At 37.2% G+C, this 19,764-nt stretch overlaps 1 protein-coding gene across 1 annotated transcript; it reads left to right on the top strand.

Moving 5' to 3' along the window:
- Window positions 1–232: 232 nt before the first annotated feature.
- CTR9 (CTR9 homolog, Paf1/RNA polymerase II complex component) lies at window positions 233–17,640 on the top strand. Its single transcript, XM_008504841.2, has 25 exons — window positions 233–379; window positions 2,458–2,556; window positions 3,111–3,350; window positions 3,792–3,909; window positions 4,533–4,622; window positions 5,867–6,015; window positions 7,876–7,983; window positions 8,422–8,529; window positions 8,647–8,883; window positions 9,208–9,297; window positions 9,402–9,530; window positions 9,635–9,818; window positions 10,825–10,913; window positions 11,176–11,361; window positions 11,544–11,631; window positions 11,881–12,029; window positions 12,429–12,545; window positions 12,719–12,864; window positions 13,241–13,312; window positions 14,310–14,445; window positions 14,998–15,144; window positions 15,550–15,707; window positions 15,794–15,890; window positions 16,245–16,357; window positions 16,608–17,640. Exons 1-25 carry the CDS (start codon window positions 335–337, stop codon window positions 17,014–17,016), a joined length of 3,504 nt encoding a protein of 1,167 aa, XP_008503063.2. The 5' UTR covers window positions 233–334; the 3' UTR covers window positions 17,017–17,640.
- The last annotated feature ends 2,124 nt before the right edge of the window (window positions 17,641–19,764 follow it).

The raw sequence follows: 19,764 nt of genomic DNA, 5'->3' as shown, positions 1-19,764 counted from the left end.
CCGCCACTCGCTGAGAGGCTCCCACAAGACCTCCTATCCCACTCCCCCTGCTGCTGCTGCTACGGCGGCAACAGCACCGCGCACCAAAACCCGCCTCACCACGGGCGCGAGGCAGCCCTGGGGGCTCGTGCCTCGCTGGGATTGGCTCCTTGCGCCTCAGGGGCGGGGCCACCCCGCCTCCTCCCAGCGCTCCCAGCGCTCCCACCACCACCGCCTTCGGCCGAGCACATCCGGGTCACTCGGTGTTTCTGAGGGGAAGTGCGCGCGCTCGCTGCCCGTGCCGTGGTGTGGTGGTGGTAGTGGCGGTGGCTCGGTGGACAGCGGTGTCGCCATCATGTCGCGGGGGTCTATAGAGATCCCTCTCCGGGACACCGATGAGGCGAGTCGGGGGCTGGGAGGGGGCGGCGCGGCCTGGTCACGGAGGAGGGGGGAGAAGGAAAGGGTGTTCTCTATGTTGCGTGCCGGGACGCGGGCGTTTGTCGCTCCCTCGTAGTTTTGTCCCGGGCTGGAGGGGCAGTGTCGCTCCCTTCCCTCAGCGGAGTGATTTGCTGGGGTCACGGGTATATCGCTTTGTAGAAAGAAACCCAAACCTGCCTCTGCCGTTTCCCCTTAGGGGACGGTGACTGCCCTCTGCTCTCCGTAACCCCCCTGTCCTTGCCTAGCTGGTGGCTGTGACGGGAGAGCCGCTGGGAACTGCCCGGCAGTCTGTCGGGGTCCTTCGCTACCACACGGCTGTGGAAAAAGGGCACAATATAAACTGCGAGATGATGCAGTCTTCAGGAGTGAAGATTCTTGGGATCAGTATCTAATCTTTAGTTTGTGCCTGTCTGCGATGGCGTTGCTTGGCTAAATTCTCCTTGGTTTCTTAGAGGCTGATTTTTCTGTGTAAACATAATGCGTGTTCCTAAATCGGCACATTGACACAGATAGGGCAGCTGGTCCACTATGTAGAATTAATTCAGTATGGGTTAAGAAATTTGTTTGACATTTCTTTATTTAAGGTAGGCTGCCACAAGCCAAGGTTAAAATAATTTAAGAGAACTTTGGGAATTTATGAGGTATCATAAATTTTGAAGTTAAGTCATCGTGTATCAGGTACTGTAGCTAAATAAGATACTGAAACATACTGCTTATAGCTTGAGGAATGGTTTTTGTGACCATATGGGTCCTTAGTCTAACAAATTTGCATATGACAGGTGTTGGGTTTTTGAGTCTGGCAAAGGTACTTTGCTCCCTGTAGGTTGCATTCTAGAGAGCTTCTTGGTCTGTGAGAGAAATTTCTGCCTGAGTTGTCAGTATGAATAGTTGATCTTGATGCTGCTGTTTAAGTTATGGCTTGGATTCTGATGTTCTGAATTAAACACCAAGGGTTGCTATAAATTATATAAATTTTTTTTGCTTCCCTTTTTTACTTCCATATTTATTTGTTGTCTTTTTAATATCTGTTTCTCATGATTATCTATTTTAGTTTGTAGATGAGGGTTGCCCAAAACATCATTATCTGTCAAACAGGAGGTACTGTTCAAGACCAACTGAAAATAACATAATAAAATTCCTGTTCATACTCTCAAGTTTTGCAGAGTCAAAACTATAAACCCTTATAAATTGGACTGCTCTAATCTGGTCTTCAGAGAAAGGATTCCTGCACTGGTAAACAGAGTACAAGCCTGAGTAAAACTAAACCTCTGCCTTGCTGTAAAATCAAATTGTAACATAGATGACTAGTGTATATATATATATATATGGTGTGACTGAGCAGCAAGTGACCAACAGGCAGGTAAATTGTGTTGCCAGACATCCCACCTTGGGGTTATCTTTTACTTTACTTAATTTCCCAAATCAGAAGAGTAGATCAACATCAGAAAGTAGTACTTGCAAAATAATTTGTGTGGGATGAAAAGCTGTTGATGTCGTTTACTTGTGATGGAAGAAATATAGTCTGTTCTTTATAAAGTTTAGTCTGTTGTTATAAAGTATACACTTCAACCATCTTTTAATGTGCTTGGTCATAAAGATGATTTTAAAAAATGTCAGTAAGTGCTAAATGCTGATTCTCTGATGCCTGCTTACTTGGAAGATTTTTACTATATCTTAGATCTTTGCATTACCTGTAGAAGTCTTAGCTTTCAGCAGTATGTGATCAAGGTCGTTATTAGTTGAATAACTGTACAAATTTTGAGCCTGAAACAGTGAATAAGGAAGCTGAGTTAGCATTTCTGCTTCTTGCCCCTGACTAGGATCCCAAACACTGGGCTGTCTCTTAGTTGATACTTGTGAGAGGTCATCACTTTTGTGTTGTACAGAATATGTTAGGACTTATTTGTTTGTTCATAACCTTGTTTAAAACAAAAAATTATTTTTGTATTGTGTTCTGAAATGTCCAGCTTCCTTTCAGCTCATCAAGAGATAACATTGTTAATGTTCTGTGAAAAGAAAATCTGTGTTGTTTGGTTCCAGGTTATCGAGCTTGACTTCGATCAGTTACCTGAGGGTGATGAAGTTATAAGCATACTGAAACAGGAACACACTCAGCTGCACATATGGATTGCTTTAGCGGTTAGTATATATACAGATTGTTTATTTAAATATTATATTCAGGTAATCAAATAATAATTCTGATTTTCTTACTTTTATGACCACGGGTAACTGAGCTTCTGTTTTGACAAATACATATTCAGATCTTAATCGCTTTTTGTTTTTTTCAATGAAACAAGCTGCCTAAAGCCCCCTTTCTAAGGTTTTTCTTTTCAGTTCTGCAGTCGTCTTGGTTTGTGCCTTAGTTTGTGCACTTAAACAGGGAGAAGGTAGTATCTGTGCTATGGGAAGTATGGTGAAATGTACAGAAAGTTGAAGAAGCTCAGAGAAGAATCAGTTGATTCTTCATTTATAAATAACTAAGACTTGTTTTCTAATAAAATTGCATATCTAAACATATTACATTGGAATGATGACAGAAAATTATTTGGCCATACTGGAATGCTGTAGTCTGATTATCCCTGCGCTTTTGCCGGATTTACACCTATATTCTGGAAAAAGAATCTGTGTGACTCCTAAAGCATCAATGTGGTATGTTACATATTGGCTGTTAAGACATACTGTATGTTTCATAGCTGGAATACTACAAGCAAGGAAAAACAGAAGACTTTGTGAAGTTGTTGGAAGCTGCACGCATAGATGGTAACTTGGACTATAGAGACCATGAAAAAGATCAGATGACATGTCTGGATACACTGGCAGCATACTATGTGCAGCAGGCTCGAAAGGAGAAGAACAAAGATAACAAGAAGGAGCTCATTACACAAGCCACCTTGTTATATACTATGGCTGACAAAATTATCATGTATGATCAGGTAAACCCAAAATCTCTTTCAAAATCACTGTCTATAAATTATTTAGTGATTTGTGAAGAAAATCAGTGTTGATGCACTAAAGTGAATGTAGCATCTGCTTAGACTTTAAAGTCTGTTAGTGTAGTACACATAAGCAAAACTTGTAAGTATCTGAAATGTGTGCACCAAGAATAACTGTATCTAGCTTGGGACACCTGATAGAGCTATGTCAGTTAGCTTTTGGGGGTTGGAAAGGAAGAACTGGTTACTCTCTTGCTTGATCATATGTGGACTTTAAAGGTGGATGATAAAGACCCTTCTTGTTTTATTTTCTTCCTGATTTAAGAGAGATAAATTAATCATATAAAGCATTGTAGCATAGCCAGTTAATCTTTCACATAGTCTAATCTTCATATTTTACAAAGTTAAAGGTATCACAATATTTTTTTTTCCCTTATCTAGAATCACTTGCTGGGAAGAGCCTGCTTTTGTCTGCTTGAAGGTGATAAGATGGACCAAGCTGATGCACAGTTTCATTTTGTGCTCAACCAGTCTCCAAATAATATTCCTGCCCTTCTTGGTATGAGTTTATGGGTATTTGTGTAAAAACCTGGTTTCTCCAGTTGAGTATTGAAATAAGTTATGTGCTTAAGAAGAGTGCCTATGTGAGCAGAGAGAAAGAATGTGATGAAGAAGTGTGCACTTTTGACCAGAAACACATGACAGAGATTACTTTAACCTTGGGAATTGTACATAGGTATAGGAGAAATATAATGCTAGATAGCATCTTCTGAGACACTTGGCCATACATCCAGTCCAACTACTTACATTTTTCTGATGATGCCAGTGAAGCTGTATACTCTATCAAATGTGAAGATACCAGTAGTAAGGTATATATTAATTTGTTTGCTCCGTAATGCAGTCTTAGTGTCTTTCATCTGGGAGAGCAAAGAATTAAATTTTTGCAGAAACTCCTAAGAATGTACATTTAATGTGTTCTCATGTTTGATTTTTTTTTCATATTTTTTCATATTAACATCATTAAAGACAATTAAAGTGGTAGTTGTCTGAATTTTCTGTTAGTTTTTAATTTTAACTTTTGAAAATTGGCACAGCACTAGTTTACCAAATACTTATGAGCATCTCATTAATATCAATGTTGTTTATATTTCTAATTTATTAATGAATGTTATGTTATAACAGGTAAAGCATGCATTTCTTTCAACAAGAAAGATTATAGAGGAGCCCTTGCCTACTACAAGAAAGCATTGCGTACCAATCCAGGTTGCCCAGGTAAGACAAAGTATGTGCTAGTGGAAATATTTGCTGTGCTTGCAAGTTAACTCAAATACCTACAGGCTTTTTTGTGATCTGTATCTTTCAAAAAAAACTCAGCCCTCACTGTGAAGGAGGTCAGGTGTTTGTTGACTCAAAGCGTTCCTTAGTTGTTAGGGAAGGAAATATTGTTTAAGAAAATACAGTTCTTTTTTTTTTCTTGTTATTACTCTTTAAAGAGCTATTAGAAGATGAGAAATTGCATATAAGAGTAGTTGAAGTTGTGTAAGAAGGGACTGTTCAATACTATCACAGAAACTATCTGTGAGCTGTTGGAATAAGGGTTCAGAAAGCAATGTAGTAGCATTACTGATGAACAAGACATAAAAAATAAAGTTCTACCTATAATTCATGATTTGAGTTTTCCAGATGTGGTGTGAGTCTGGGAAAGCTATCAGTGATGTCTGTAAAAGTGATAAATTTAGAGATATTAGTTCAGGTTATTTGCATTAGGATCATAAAATCTCTGAAGTCTCTTGGGAGGTGTGGTATACTTTGCCATAACCTATCTGCAAAAAAGAATGTATTTGTATTCTGTAGTCTAGTTTAGCATAAGATTATTGCTGCAACAGTGGACTTAGAAATACAGGCCTTACTTTTAAACAAACATCTTCCATCCACTCCCCTTTTTCAGGCAGACACAGATTTGAAGTTGCTGTATGTAAATGTCTCTATTTGTAGCTCACGAGTAATCTGAAAGGGCAATATGGTGTGAATTCTCTGTACAAGCTCGTCTGTACATGATCAGGGAAGCTGGAGGATGATAAACTGTAAGCAGTGATCAGTTGATCGTTTGAGGAGAAATGCCTTAACTATCTTTATGTGTGTTTTCTGAAGGCATCCTATTCTCAAGTGGATTTACCCTGCCTAAGAAATTTCCAGCCCTTTCATCTGGCAATTTTTAAATGCCTTTCTCTATAATTTTTAATACATTCTATAATATAACTTTTTTATTTATTTAGTGTCAGAATCTGTTGGGGATGGACCAGTATTCTGGACTGTGTGAGAAAATCAAGTCTTAATATGTTACAATTGGTTTTGCTGCCAAGTGTGGGAGGCTGCCTGTAAAGCAGCAAATAGATGGCTTAAAGGATTTAAAGAAATATTAAAATTTCTGCTTTCACTTTAACTGATGTCCAGAATGTAAAAAACTTATAAAATTGAACTTTTGAGGTTCTGAATGGTGTCATCTTGTTCTCTAGCTGAGGTTCGATTAGGTATGGGCCACTGCTTCGTGAAACTGAACAAGTTGGAAAAAGCTCGCTTAGCATTCAGCAGGGCTCTGGAGCTAAATTCAAAATGCGTAGGGGCTTTGGTTGGACTGGCTGTTCTGGAACTCAATAACAAAGAGGTGGGTCTGACTTAACAAGAATCCATACTCAGTTTCCTTCCTTCTTACATGAAAAAGCAACCATTTTATCCTCTGAAAGGTAGTCCATTTTTTTAAAGGGATAATAGCTTTTGTAGTTAAATAATTTCAAGTCTGTGTCTCCACTGAATGATGCTACTGTACTTGTGATGTGAGCAGTGCATTCTGAGCAACTTTTTTCTACTGTTAAAATTCAACTCTGTTGCTCATGGAGGTTAATGTACATTAATTACAGTAAAACAGTGCTAAGTTAACTGTTTTAATTGAAATAATAAAAAATCATGGTGAAAAGTATGAATGCATGTTGAATCACTTAGAAGCCCATAAATGCTGATTTCTTTAATTAAAATAAATTTATTTAGTGAGTAATAGTTATATGTGTTATAGCCAGCCTTACTTAGTGATTTGTGGCTCTGAAGGCTCACTAAATCAGTTTGTATTCAGGATGCTCTGAAAGTCTTGAACAATTGCAAGGGCAGCTCTATTCCAGTGGATCAGGAATTTTTTTCAAACAAGCATTGTGCTAACTGGAGGGTCAAGGTAAAAGACCTAGTCCCAGGAGATTAGTCCTGGGCTTTAAGGGACATGAGCTTTCACACAGTGTTTAAGTTGTATTCAGGCTGCCTTACCAAGCGTATCACGTGGTAAACCAACGTAGGCAAGAACAAATTTTAAATAGGCTGATGAAGCTATGATAAAGTGATGATCCTGCCTGTTTAGATGTTGTATCACTAGAAAAATTAATGTGCTCATATAGTTTAACAGGGATCATAAGATCTGAGATAGTTGATCCATGCTAAGGAGCTTCTTAGTGAAGGATGGAGCCTTTAAATGTTTAAAAAAATAAAAATTGTTACATAATTGTATGCTGCTAAAAATTCATTGTTACGCTGTCTGCAGAACATGTAGCTCCCTAGAGAGACTTTCTGTTAGCACAGAATATCTGAAAACTACTTGGTTTACTACATCATGGGAAAAAAATAACTGTTAAGACTTTCAGGAAGAATTCTTAAAAATGTGGGCATGAGAGTTTCCTTCCCTAAAACTAGAGAGACAGCCAAAAATATTCCCAAGTCAAATTTGACTAAGTAATTCCACAGGAGAGAAACTAATGAAACCTGCTACCTTCCTTTTCTTTTTGCCTGAAGGTCTTTTTGCTAAAGTCAAGGGATGAACCCACTCACCTTAAGCTTTGAAAAGCTGTGATTAAAAGCTGGCCCATGCAAATATGTTTTTTGTTCTTTATAAGAAATGTGTAATCTGTGCTTTACTTCAAACTGTTTTCACAACCAACACTGCTAACTTAGTGTAACAGTGAAGGGTTGACAGGGGGCAAGCAGAACGCTTTATCTGGATAAGATTCTCTCTGAGTTGCAAACTACTAATTGGCATATTTTCTGTGCTTAGATATTTGTAATGTTTCTCCATCCTAGAAAGTTCTATGATGTCAGATCAGGGTTGAGATTACACTGTGTTCTTGTTGAAATTAATTAATTTATTTATTATAAATATTTATTTATTATTTATCTTGTGTTGTTATCTCTGGTTCTTTTTATGAAAGTATTTAGGAGCTTTGAGACCTCTAACCATCTGGATCTGATTGAAATTGGATGTAAGACACAAAGTACCAGAGAACTCATAGATATGCATAGTGTCATTATAAAACCTCTTTGCTGTAAAAATTAATAATGCCTCCTAATCAAGGTATATTGCTAAGTTTGGAAAGGTAGTGTCTTTTGAAATGAAATTACTGTTTTTTAACTGCCTATTTGACTTCTTTTTATGTCCCAATCTTAGAAAAACTAATCTGTTCAATAATATACCTGTCAATATTTCATTTAGGCTGATTCCATCAAGAATGGTGTTCAACTCCTCTCTAGGGCTTACACGATTGATCCCAGTAATCCAATGGTATTGAATCACTTGGCTAATCACTTCTTCTTCAAGAAGGTAAGAGGTCTTTTGTATTTTACAGTGAAATACGTGATAACCTCTGAAGAGCAGGGATTCTGGTGCTGTATTCCATCTCATTTCATCAGGCTAAGTGGTGCCTAATACGGAACTGTTAATTTAGATGGACAAGTATAAAGATTTTGACTTAAATTTTGTAAGAAACTTTTCTCAGGAAGGTCAAGAAAAGGTACATTTATTTCTTAATTGAAGGGGCTTTTGTGGGTGGTTTGTTTGGTTTTGTTCCCCTCTTACCCTTCTCTGATTTTAAAATAAAAAATAACGAACAGTTACCACTAAAACTAAATGTGCTGTTATTAATTTAGTTAGTTCTATGGCTAAAACTTTCTTGTGTTTTGCAGCTGGTTTTGTTTCAGTAATAAATCATTTGACCATAAATAAAGGCTTTCAGATTTCATTTAACTTCCTGTTTTTCAGGACTATGGTAAAGTGCAGCACTTGGCTCTTCATGCTTTCCATAACACAGAAGTTGAAGCAATGCAGGCAGAGAGTTGTTACCAGCTGGCTAGGTCTTTTCATGTACAGGTAGGGCAATTTGAAAAGCCCCCTCTGAGATAACACCTAAAAATCTTTGTTCAGAAAGCTTATCAAGAGCTTACCTGTGAAAACATTACTGATTCTTTATTTACTTCTTTTAATTAGGAAGATTATGATCAAGCTTTCCAGTATTATTACCAGGCTACTCAGTTTGCCTCATCTTCTTTTGTACTTCCATTTTTTGGATTGGGTCAAATGTACATTTATCGAGGGGACAAAGAGAATGCATCACAATGCTTTGAAAAAGTTCTGAAAGCCTATCCAAATAATTATGAGACTATGAAAATCCTTGGATCTCTTTATGCAGCTTCAGAGGACCAAGAGAAACGGGATATTGCAAAGGTGAGTTTTGCTTCTGCCAGCATCTGATGTTGGGTAAGAAATGCAAAAAATGTTAGATCTCACTTCTCTAGCTTATGGTGTAACAGTTTCTGCTTTTCTAAGACTTCAAGCAGGTGTCGTGTTCTACAGAAAAATATAGTAATGATGAAAGGAAACTAAAGTAATTTTTTGGTGACCAAACTGCAGATATTGAGGATGTTTTCTTTTGCAGCTTGGTGTATCTTTCTAGTGCTAATGTTAATACTATCACTCTTTGTTTTGGTTATGTTTTTCAACAGTTTGTGCATCCACAAAGAGGCACAATAGTTTTCTGCTGTTTTTCAGGGACATCTAAAGAAAGTCACAGAACAGTATCCTGATGATGTAGAGGCATGGATTGAACTAGCCCAAATTTTAGAACAGACTGATATACAGGTATTATTAATACACATTTGGTGAATGATGTGTGTGCATTTTGTAAGAGCATATCAAGCCTTGTTCTCTTATTTCTTTCATATGCTTTCTCTTTCTTTGTAAAGGGTGCACTGTCAGCCTATGGTACAGCCACACGCATTCTGCAAGAGAAAGTACAGGCTGATGTCCCACCAGAGATTTTAAACAATGTGGGTGCACTGCACTTCAGGCTGGGAAACCTAGGAGAAGCAAAGGTATGTAATTACTGAAAGTTTGAATTGAATTTCTTGATCACTCAGAAATTTTCCTATAAGAATATTCTGGAGTGCTTTATTCCTTTTTTCTTTTTATACTTTAGAAATATTTTTTGGCATCACTGGACCGTGCAAAAGCAGAAGCTGAACACGATGAGCATTATTACAATGCTATCTCTGTAACAACATCCTATAACCTTGCCAGACTGTATGAGGCGATGTGTGAATTTCATGAAGCGGAAAAGCTGTATAAAAACATTTTAAGAGAACATCCTAATTACGTTGATTGTAAGAAATGTTCGGTATTTTAGTTTCACATTTCTCCTTATAATACCAAAAATCTTCCCATTTACAGTGCCTTCTGCTGTCCTTACACCTGTCTTCGCTTCTTTTCATATTAGTTTTGGGGCCTACTTACCTATCTGCTGTTTTCCCTATTTTTTTTTTTTAAAGGTCTGTATCATCCTTATAGTCCAGTCTCCAGCTTTAAGACTTATAATTATTAATAAATCATACTGCACTCTAAAAATATAGCAAAATTACTTTTTCTAGACTTGCATGCCTTTGTTCACTTGCTCCTCACACCCACTAATGGGTAGCACCTCAGCACTCAGGTGCAATCAAGGCATTTGATATGCCCAGACTCTGTGACTCTTCCTATGTGGGTGAGTAGAGTCCCTTTGGGAAAATCACTTTATTTTGGATTTTGGCCTTCCTCCTGGTAAAAAGGGTTGTTGAAGGTGTTAGCACAGCTTCAATGGTACATCCTGGTTTTCCTCCTTACTCTGCTTTTTCTCTAGACCCCAAGTAGCTGACCTGTGATATTTGCTGCAAACACAAATAACTGTCCTTGCTCAGCAAGATGCAGCACAGAGCATGCCCTAATACATAATGTTTTCCCTGCTTTGTTTCTATTGTCACCTGCTAACTGATATTCTTCCCAAATCTTTCAGTGACCAGAGAGCTGTTTAATTTGGAGGGAGAATTGTGTACCTGATGTATCCTTCTTTCTTTGAGATTTTTCAATTGTCTTTAACTTATGAAACCAACTAAAATCATCAACATTACTTTAGCTGTTAGAACTCTGCAGTTTCTGTATCACCATTATGGATGGACATTCCTCCTCACATGGTGTGTCTCATTGTGAACTGAATGTGAAAGTTGTCTTAGTGTTTGCTGTCCTTAGCAGATCAAGGAAAAGATTGCTTTTGAAATTCATGCATGGCAAATATTTTCTTTGTTTGAAATAACTTTAACCTGTTTTCTGATACCTTTTTTGTATTTCCCATCTTAGGCTACTTGCGCTTGGGAGCCATGGCTAGGGATAAAGGAAATTTTTATGAGGCTTCTGATTGGTTTAAAGAAGCACTTCAGATAAATCAGGTTTGTAACCCTTTAAGCGTTTAAAGTTAAAACACCTGAAATACAACTGAAAATTTTATTTTTCTTTGCTTGTATTTTTATTATTTGTTCATGTAAACCAGAGGAAGAAGAGAGAACTACTGTAGTCTACTCTCAGTGTGTTTTGTTTGTTGCTTTTTTTTTAATAAGGAATTGTATTTAAGAAAAATAGCATTTTATACTTGAAAAGTAACCTTGAAAGGGAAAACAGTGCTTTTGCAACTTACAGAGAATTTTTATTTAGGACCACCCAGATGCTTGGTCTCTGATTGGCAATCTTCATTTGGCTAAACAAGAATGGGGACCAGGACAGAAGAAATTTGAAAGAATATTGAAACAGCCCTCAACACAAAATGATACTTACTCCATGCTGGCTCTTGGCAATGTCTGGTTGCAGACTCTACATCAACCCACAAGAGACAGAGAAAAGGTAGCGGGTATATGTCTGCCTGGTGTCTTGATTTTATTTGGGGTGTTTTTGTATGCTCTTAGCTACTCAGAATCTTTTGTTGATGCTTGTTTGGCATCTTGCAACCAAAAAAAACTTCTGGGTAGGTCTTTTAATACCCTGTTATAGAAATGAGTTGTCAACCAGGATACCTCTTTCTGCAGGAGAAGCGTCATCAAGACCGTGCATTAGCGATCTACAAGCAAGTACTTAGAAATGATCCAAAGAATTTGTATGCTGCTAATGGCATAGGTAAATATTAGACTCCAATGTTCCTTCAGAAGTGATCATATTCTTACATTTCATGCATTAATGTAGAACTGTTTTTGCATGGCCTGAACACTCTGTAGTGTAGCACAGCAAAGAATAGCTTTTATATGGCAGCAGTGTCATGTAGTCCTTAATGGGGAACTTCATTCAGGCAATGTTTCGTTTTCTTGGGTAGGAGTATGTAGTACATGAACCTGGAAGCTTATGCTGTGCACATTATTTTCCCCTTAGGAGCTGTCTTGGCACATAAAGGATATTTCCGTGAAGCTCGTGATGTTTTTGCCCAAGTGAGAGAGGCAACAGCAGATATCAGCGATGTGTGGCTGAATTTGGCACATATCTACGTAGAACAGAAACAGTACATCAGTGCTGTGCAGATGGTAACATCTCTAAATTAAACTACATAGTATGTTTAGTTGGTGACTTCGGGTTATCTTGTTTTTCATTTTCGAAAATGAATTACAATAGATAGTATTTAGCATTGACTTTGTTACAATAGATGGTTTTGCACAGTATTCTCTGTTGTGTCTCCAGCCTCCTGGTCTGCTGCCAGTTTCCAGAAAAATCGTGTACTTGCTATGGAATAATATTGGAAAGAATTTTTTGATCAGGGGAAAGGAGGCATGCAGGTAGAATGACATGCTTCTTTAAAAAACAGGAGGCATATTAATAGCAATGCTTCTTAGGAATAGAAAAATTTGCTGGAGTTAGCTAACCCAGCTGACCAAAATAACTAACCATTGTCACCTCTTCATGTGATATTTTGTTTTCTATTTTAGTATGAAAACTGTCTGAGAAAGTTCTATAAGCATCAAAACACTGAAGTGTTGTTATATTTGGCTCGGGCACTCTTCAAATGTGGCAAATTACAGGAATGCAAACAAACTTTGTTGAAGGTATGGATATAAAACATCATATATCACAGAATAAAATTAATGTAAGTTGATCCATGTTTGTATCTCTGTAAAGTCAGTAGTCAGGCACTGAAATAATGGTGCTTATTCTCTGTATTTTTCAGTATACAGTTGGATCATGTAGCATATTTTAAAAACAGGCTTTTTATTTACAGGCCAGGCATGTAGCACCAAGTGATACAGTCCTTATGTTTAATGTAGCTTTAGTGCTACAAAGACTGGCTACCTCTGTCCTGAAAGATGAAAAAAGCAACCTAAAGGAGGTGCTTAATGCTGTGAAAGAACTGGAGCTAGCCCACAGGTAAACATGATTTATTTCTAATTATTGTAATCTATCCTGTTGTTCCCTTACAGTAAATTTGCAGTATAGGTCACAAATCTGGTTAGAAGAGCAATCATCTATGAAACACTGTATGTAATTCTGGAATTTCTAGCAGGGAAACAAAGATTGGGCCTTACAAAACTATGTAGTTTGAGTTTTCTCCAGAGCCAGTTTTGTTTGGTCAGGTTACCAATATGTGTTTCTCAAAGGGCTTTGTATTACTGTGACCAAAACCAGTTGAGATTTCCTCTCCTGTTGAGATTTATAGGATTGTAATTTGGGAGTAAATGCTTTTTTTAAGGTGAAATTACAGTAAATACATAAGTAATGCCATATCTGGGTTTTTTTCCTGCAGGTACTTCAGTTACTTGAGTAAAGTAGGTGATAAGATGAGGTTTGACTTGGCACTTGCTGCTACAGAGGCCAGGTAAAAAACCCAAACTACAAACAAATCCTTTATTCAGACAAGTTGAATATTTTTGTCTTTTTTTTTCATACTAAAACCGGATTCCAAAATTTAAACTGACATTTCTCAGAACAGTAGAAATACAAGTGCATGGTTGTTCTATTTCATTCTTTTCCTGTCTTTGCTTTCCAGCCTTTTCATTTAGTCTGAAATGCCCAGCATACGGGGTCTGCCATTAGCTCAGGCCTGAAAAATTTAGGTGTTTTAATGGCAAATTTTTCATCAGTGAGAGTGCAGTGATGTTTATTGAAACATCTCTAGCTCTCACTGTTTTGGCTTAGAACATCATAACCTAGCAATGTTTTTTGTTTTCATTGAGATTTTTTTGAAGTAGTTCATGGGTAAGTCACATAGTTCAGTTACTGAAACATGAAAAACTTTTGCAGAGTCTTTTCTGCTTTAACTTTTGCTCAGGATAATGAGCTTGTACATGTGGCTGTTCAAATCAGTTTCCTTCTAAGCTTACTTCTTAGGTTTTCACTCAGTATGCTCTGTTTCATTTATTGTATGTTATTCTAAGATTTTTATAGCCATGTACTAATAACATCTCTTGGGCATCATGCAGGGTGCATCTTAAATAGTGTCCTTAAAGCAGGGAAGAAAATTTTAATTTTAAAAGAAATAAAAAAATTTAATATTAAAAGAAAAATCATTTTAACTTTAGCTAAAAGGTTATTAAAAGCACCTTGTTTTTAATGTTCCAAGATGCTTGAATGTTCTATATAACTTTAACCTCTATAGAACTTTAATCTTTCCAATTAAGTTTGCTAGTATGTTGTGATTAAAGTTCTTACTAGCTATACTGCAGAGGCTGTACTATTGTACTATTTCAAGTAGGCTTTTTTTTCTTTGTTGGTAATATAAATGTGGTGTTGTGATGTATGCCCTTTTTAAAACCGTTTCTTCTTCTAGTATGTGCCTGCCACCTTCCTTTACTTGAAAACATTGCATGTTACAGGCAATGCTCTGACTTACTGAGTCAAGCCCAGTATCATGTGGCTCGGGCACGCAAGCAGGATGAAGAAGAGAGGGAGCTGCGTGCGAAGCAGGAGCAAGAAAAGGAGCTGCTTCGTCAAAAACTGCTTAAAGAACAGGTTTTATTCTGTTACATTCTTGATACTGTATTTAAAAAAACCTCTTTGTTATTAAAATATTAAAATTATATTGAAATATACCTGTTAGCAATGTATATGCCCCTGTTCTTCTGTGGTGGTACCTGGTGTTAGTCAGAAAGTGTCTATTAGCTATTTTTCTTAGTTACAGTAAGTGCTAGCAGCAAATGTTATGGCTAACAGGTTACGCTCACTCATTCTTCCTTGTAACCTCAGAAATGGTTATTTTCTGAGGGGAAGTAAAATTGGTGCTGCAGAAGATCTGCCATAAAATTTCTATGCTAAAGGCTGATTAAGAAGCACTTGATGCAACAGTTCTTTTGGACTTTTGCTTACTTCAGAAGATAGAAAATAGAAAATTTTAGCTGGCATATAGAAGTTTTCATTTGCTACCATCTGGACCTTCTGCTATGACTTAGACTGTCAAAAATCAAGTTTCCAGCTTATTGTCAGCAGATACTTTGTACACCTGCCATTATAATCTCCATGAGGCTTCAAATAGAATAGTAACAATTAGTTTCCTCTCTGTTTCAGGAGGAGAAGCGCCTAAGAGAAAAGGAAGAGCAGAAGAAACTTCTGGAACAGAGAGCTCAATATGTGGAGAAAACAAAGAATATTCTGATGTTCACTGGTGAAGTGGAAGGATCAAAGGAGAAAAAACGTGGTGGCGGTGGAGGCAGGGTAGAACAGAATTTATTTGTTTTAATCTCCTTCATTTTCCCCTTTTGAAATATGGTCTCCTGCAGTTGCATAATTTTCAAGGTTCTTGGCTCTATTTCACTGATTGAAATTTCTTAGGTTTTAATACCTGTGAAAATTGGATGTTAATACCTAAGTTTCAAGCACAGTGGCATCACCAAAATGTGTTCTATTCAATTGTTAAAATAACAGAAGATTGTTTTATTATATGAAAATTAGGAATATGTTTCTTAATGACATCAATCTAGAGGTTATAGGAAAGTTGTCTGTATTTTCATGTTTTCAAAATATGTTCAGATAAAGATTCTACTTTGAATTGATTTCTGGTACCTATGTACCTGAGGAGGTGAATAACAGGTTATATTGTGGGGCTTTTCTTTATTACAGCGTTCCAAAAAAGGAGCAGGGGAATTTGATGAGTTTGTCAATGATGACAGTGATGAAGATCTGCCTATGTCTAGAAAGAAAAAGAAGAGGAAGGGCAGTGGTAGTGAACAAGATGGGGAAGAAGAGGAGGGTGAGAGAAAGAAGAAGAAGAGGAGGAGGTAACTGATACTTTTTTTTTGTGCTGTTATGCTTTACATTACATAAAATATGTTGTATTGTAAAATAATACATGTTTCTGTTTAAGACCCCAGAAGGCAGATGAGGGAAGTGATGATGAAGAACATGAAAATGGTCCTAGACCTAAAAAACGCCGTCCACCCAAAGCAGAGAAAAAGAAGGCGGTAAGTTAAACCCTGAATATCTGCATTGTTATCTAAATATGCATTTAGACTTAAGCATTACCCTACTAAAGAGAGGTTTACTAATGTTGAAAATTACCACAAAACTTTTAGCACATTGCCTTTGAGCTTATTTTTGCCCTTCTTCCCTTTTTACTGTAGCTGCTTCAAGGATGAAAAGGATATTCCTGAAGCCATCTAGAATTAAGTGTTAGTAAATGGAAAATTTTGATCTAATGACTTTAGAACAACTGTTCAAAGGATGTCTAGTTTTCTGAATACATTTCAAACCCATGTGTTTGAGCACAATGTTTTAACCAGTTATATGAACAAGCAACCCTTTGTTTTTCCCCCCAGCCCAAACCAGAACGTCTGCCTCCTTCAATGAAAGGAAAGATCAAATCAAAAGCCATCATTTCATCAAGTGATGATTCTTCTGATGAGGATAAGCTCAAAATTGCTGATGATGGGTAAGAACCTTAATTAACTTTGTACAAGCTAAAGTTTCAACACATGCTTTCAGGAGAAACTGCAGTGGTAATGAGGTAACACAAAAGATAAGGAAGAGCCTTTCATTGTACTTCCAGCATCACTTTTTATTGTAAAATAATTCCATTCCTTCTTCTCATTGTGATAATGCTAGCATTACTCGAATCCTAGTATCTCATTTTATTTTTATGCTATGGATAACATCTACTACTTTTTTTTCTTTCCCTACAGACATGCAAGGAATAGCAACAGTGATTCTGATGATGGCGAACAGCAGCACAGTAAACGCATTGTTTCTGATAGTGATTCTGATACCAGGAACAAGTCTGGTAGTGAGGCAGGTAGCCCAAGGAGGTCCAGTGTCCGCCCATCTGAGGAAGACTCTGACAGTGACAGGTCAGCTAGAAAAAGGAAGCGGTCAGATTCGGAGCAGTCTGACAATGAGTCTGTACAGTCAGGCAGAAGTCGTTCCGGGGGTTCGGAAAATGAATCTCGCCCTGCTTCTCGCAGTGCTGACTCTGAGAGGGACTCTGAGAGAGGATCTGACAATGAGGGTTCTGGCAGAGCATCTGGTAATGAATCTGAACCAGAAGGATCCAATGATGAGGGTTCTGAAGGTGGTTCAGATGACAGCGATTAGATCTAAATTACAGACCATCTTTTTTAAAAGGTTCATGTAAATACATTGCAGTTATAGGGAAAGCCCAATTTTTATATTTGAAAACTGTGATTTAAAAAAAAACCTTAAAACAAATTAATGTTTTAGTGAATTGTTGTCAGAGCTTCCTGTGATTCTTTCTATTAGCAACTAGTGGATGTTTCTTTAAGTTCACCCATGGTGTATTCATAAGCTAAAACTGCTGTAGATGACAAACAGAATCCCTGTACTATAAGCAGCACACCAAGTATGGAATGCATGTAAAAATTATGGAACATGAAATCTGTTTAGGGGCTTCTTGTGTACCCAAAACTTTGTATTCTGTGCTTATACATGCATAGATGGATCTTAAAATCCTACCAAACGGAACAAAGAGCTGTGTATATTTATCTTTTTCCTCCTTCTGCATAATGGTCAGTAGGGAGATTTTTCTTACTTTCTATTAAAGAATATCTTTGCCATGATTCAACTCTCTGTTTCGAAGAGTTTGTTCCTTTGCTCCTGTTTTGTGTTTAATCAGGTGAAAAGATGCAGATATTAAAAGAGATTTCCATGTTACTCAAGAAAGGTAAAGCTGCCAGTGTCACAATAAACTGTTCCTGCTTATCTGGTTGGAGTGATTTATTTGCTCCTTAGAAAATACAGGCAGAAAACCTGAAAATGTTAAATTTTACAAAGGTATTTGTGTTTTGAGGAAGTAGTTTCAACTTTATTTTAGCTTAAAGTACATGGCTTCTGGAATCAAGTCCTTTCCCATAAGGGACTCAGAAACAGCAATGAAAAATTGCCATGTTGTAAACAAAAATCAATCTGATTTCTCCCTGCAGTTCTGAAAAAATCAGTCTTTTGCACCAATCAAAAAATATTTTTAACTGGTCATCAAATTTTAGTCTAAGCATTTGCTAGAGAGATTATGTAGATCTGGATAGGGCATTATTACTGTTTTTACCAGACTGTATCGCATAAGCTATGTTGCTTTGTTTTTAGAAGGTCTGGATTGTCATTACTGATAGTTCAGTTCAAGTATTAACTGAAAGTTAAATTTCCCATGCTGCTATTTCTGGTCTGCTTTGAGCATTAGCTGTTCTCATTGTGTATGTTGTGGTTTTTTTCATGTGTTTATGGGCTGTTGGTAACCATAGCAGAGAAAGCAGAATGTAGAGCAGTTGAGATGTCTCTTTTTGGGGCTCAGTTTGGTATGAAGTTTCTCTTAAGTGCTCTTACCTAAAACTTTACATACTTGGTAACATTCAGACTAGAAGAACATCGATCATGCTTGTTGAGTTAGAGAAAAATTGAATGTTAACACAGTATTTTTGTTGATGTAATAATTAGGTGAAAGATTTGTGACAGTCCAAGACTGAAAGCTAGAAAGCTTTGGAAATACGTACTTGAGGAAAATCTATGGCTCTGGTAGGAAATTATTATCTTGTGAAGAAAATCATTACCCTGGTTCTCACCTCTTTCAGAATCCCAAGGAAGCAGTGGATAGATGAGGTACATGTGCTTGATGTCACACTGCTTCACTTATGAAGCTGTGAAGAAGTGCGAGGAAATCAGTGCCCTAAGGAAAATGAAAACATGCAGGGTGAAACAAATGGAGCACTGTCAGCAATGGCAAGTATGAGAGTAACCAGCTTTTAACAATAGGAAGGAAAAAAAAGTGTACAGCTCTTACTATGGCATCTTGAGATGTTCTTCTGCCTCAAGTATGTCTCCATTGCCATAGCCTTTTCCATCACATTATTGATTTTATCTCTTATTAAAGGTCTGAAGTTACTAATTTGGTGCTGTATGTAGCAAAATATATTTTCTCTAGGTGACAGCTCTTCAGATAAAGTGGTTAATAAGTTTTCAGAGCTAACATCCAGTTGGAGACAACTATTTTCAGTAAGGGTAAAATACAAAGGATTTCTATACGTCTGCTGAGGAGTAAATGCATTCTTTCAAGCTTTTCAGTCATAAAGGTGACTTATAAGAAGAGGCTATGACTTAGAAGGGCTTGAAATGTATGCAATCAGACAATCATAAGGGAAAGAAAGGGGTTGGGGAATGCTTTTTTTTCACTCTTCCCTTTTACCAAGCAAAAGGGAAAAAAACCAACAACCCAGGAGTCACCTTCTCTTTTTTAATTCTCTTTGATTAGCAGAGTTAGTGGGAGAATTAAGATTATATAAAGGTTGCATGTTTCTGTAAATGGAGAGAAAGCTGCATTTTATCCTAATTTATATTTTCTAATTCTTGGGTTTTGAAAATGCAGTCGTGCAATAACATTGCTGTCATTCTCTCTTGGCGGCATTCCTTGCCTCCTGAAGTAGGTGGTTGGCTTGCAGCTATTAAATTCCTTTCTTTACAGCAGTAATCTATTCCAGAATAAACACCAGGAGCTGGATGTGTAAAAGCGTTGCTATAGAAGTGTTTTATTCTTAATTTCTGTTATGCATCCACTAACAAGTTGCATGACTGTAAGAAAAGTGTTTCTTATAGAGCTTTGTTGCAGCTTAGCATTTTGCTCTTCTTACACATGACTACATCTTTTACAGAATACAATAGAAATGTAGAATTTGCTGTTAGTAAGTACTTGATTAAGAAAAATATGTATCTCATTCCTGACATTTATAGTCTAGGATCTTAACAGAACAAATGCTTCAATGGAGCTAATTAAAGTTGCTGAGTTGTGTGGTTTGGGGTTTTGTTTTCTGGGGTGTTTTGTTTCGTATTGTTTTTTTA

This window comes from Calypte anna, chromosome 5 (assembly GCF_003957555.1).
Source record: "Calypte anna isolate BGI_N300 chromosome 5, bCalAnn1_v1.p, whole genome shotgun sequence".
Classification (NCBI taxonomy): Eukaryota; Metazoa; Chordata; class Aves; order Apodiformes; family Trochilidae; genus Calypte; species Calypte anna.
This window is presented reverse-complemented; position numbering and strand designations above follow the sequence as displayed.

Bases quoted from the DNA above. Each gene is read 5' to 3' on its own strand.
- CTR9 (XM_008504841.2), top strand. From the start codon at position 335: ATGTCGCGGGGGTCTATAGAGATCCCTCTCCGGGACACCGATGAG. The intron at 2,557-3,110 runs GTTAGTATATAT...TATGTTTCATAG, and splicing joins ACATATGGATTGCTTTAGCG to CTGGAATACTACAAGCAAGG. The intron at 6,016-7,875 runs GTGGGTCTGACT...TATTTCATTTAG, and splicing joins TGGAACTCAATAACAAAGAG to GCTGATTCCATCAAGAATGG.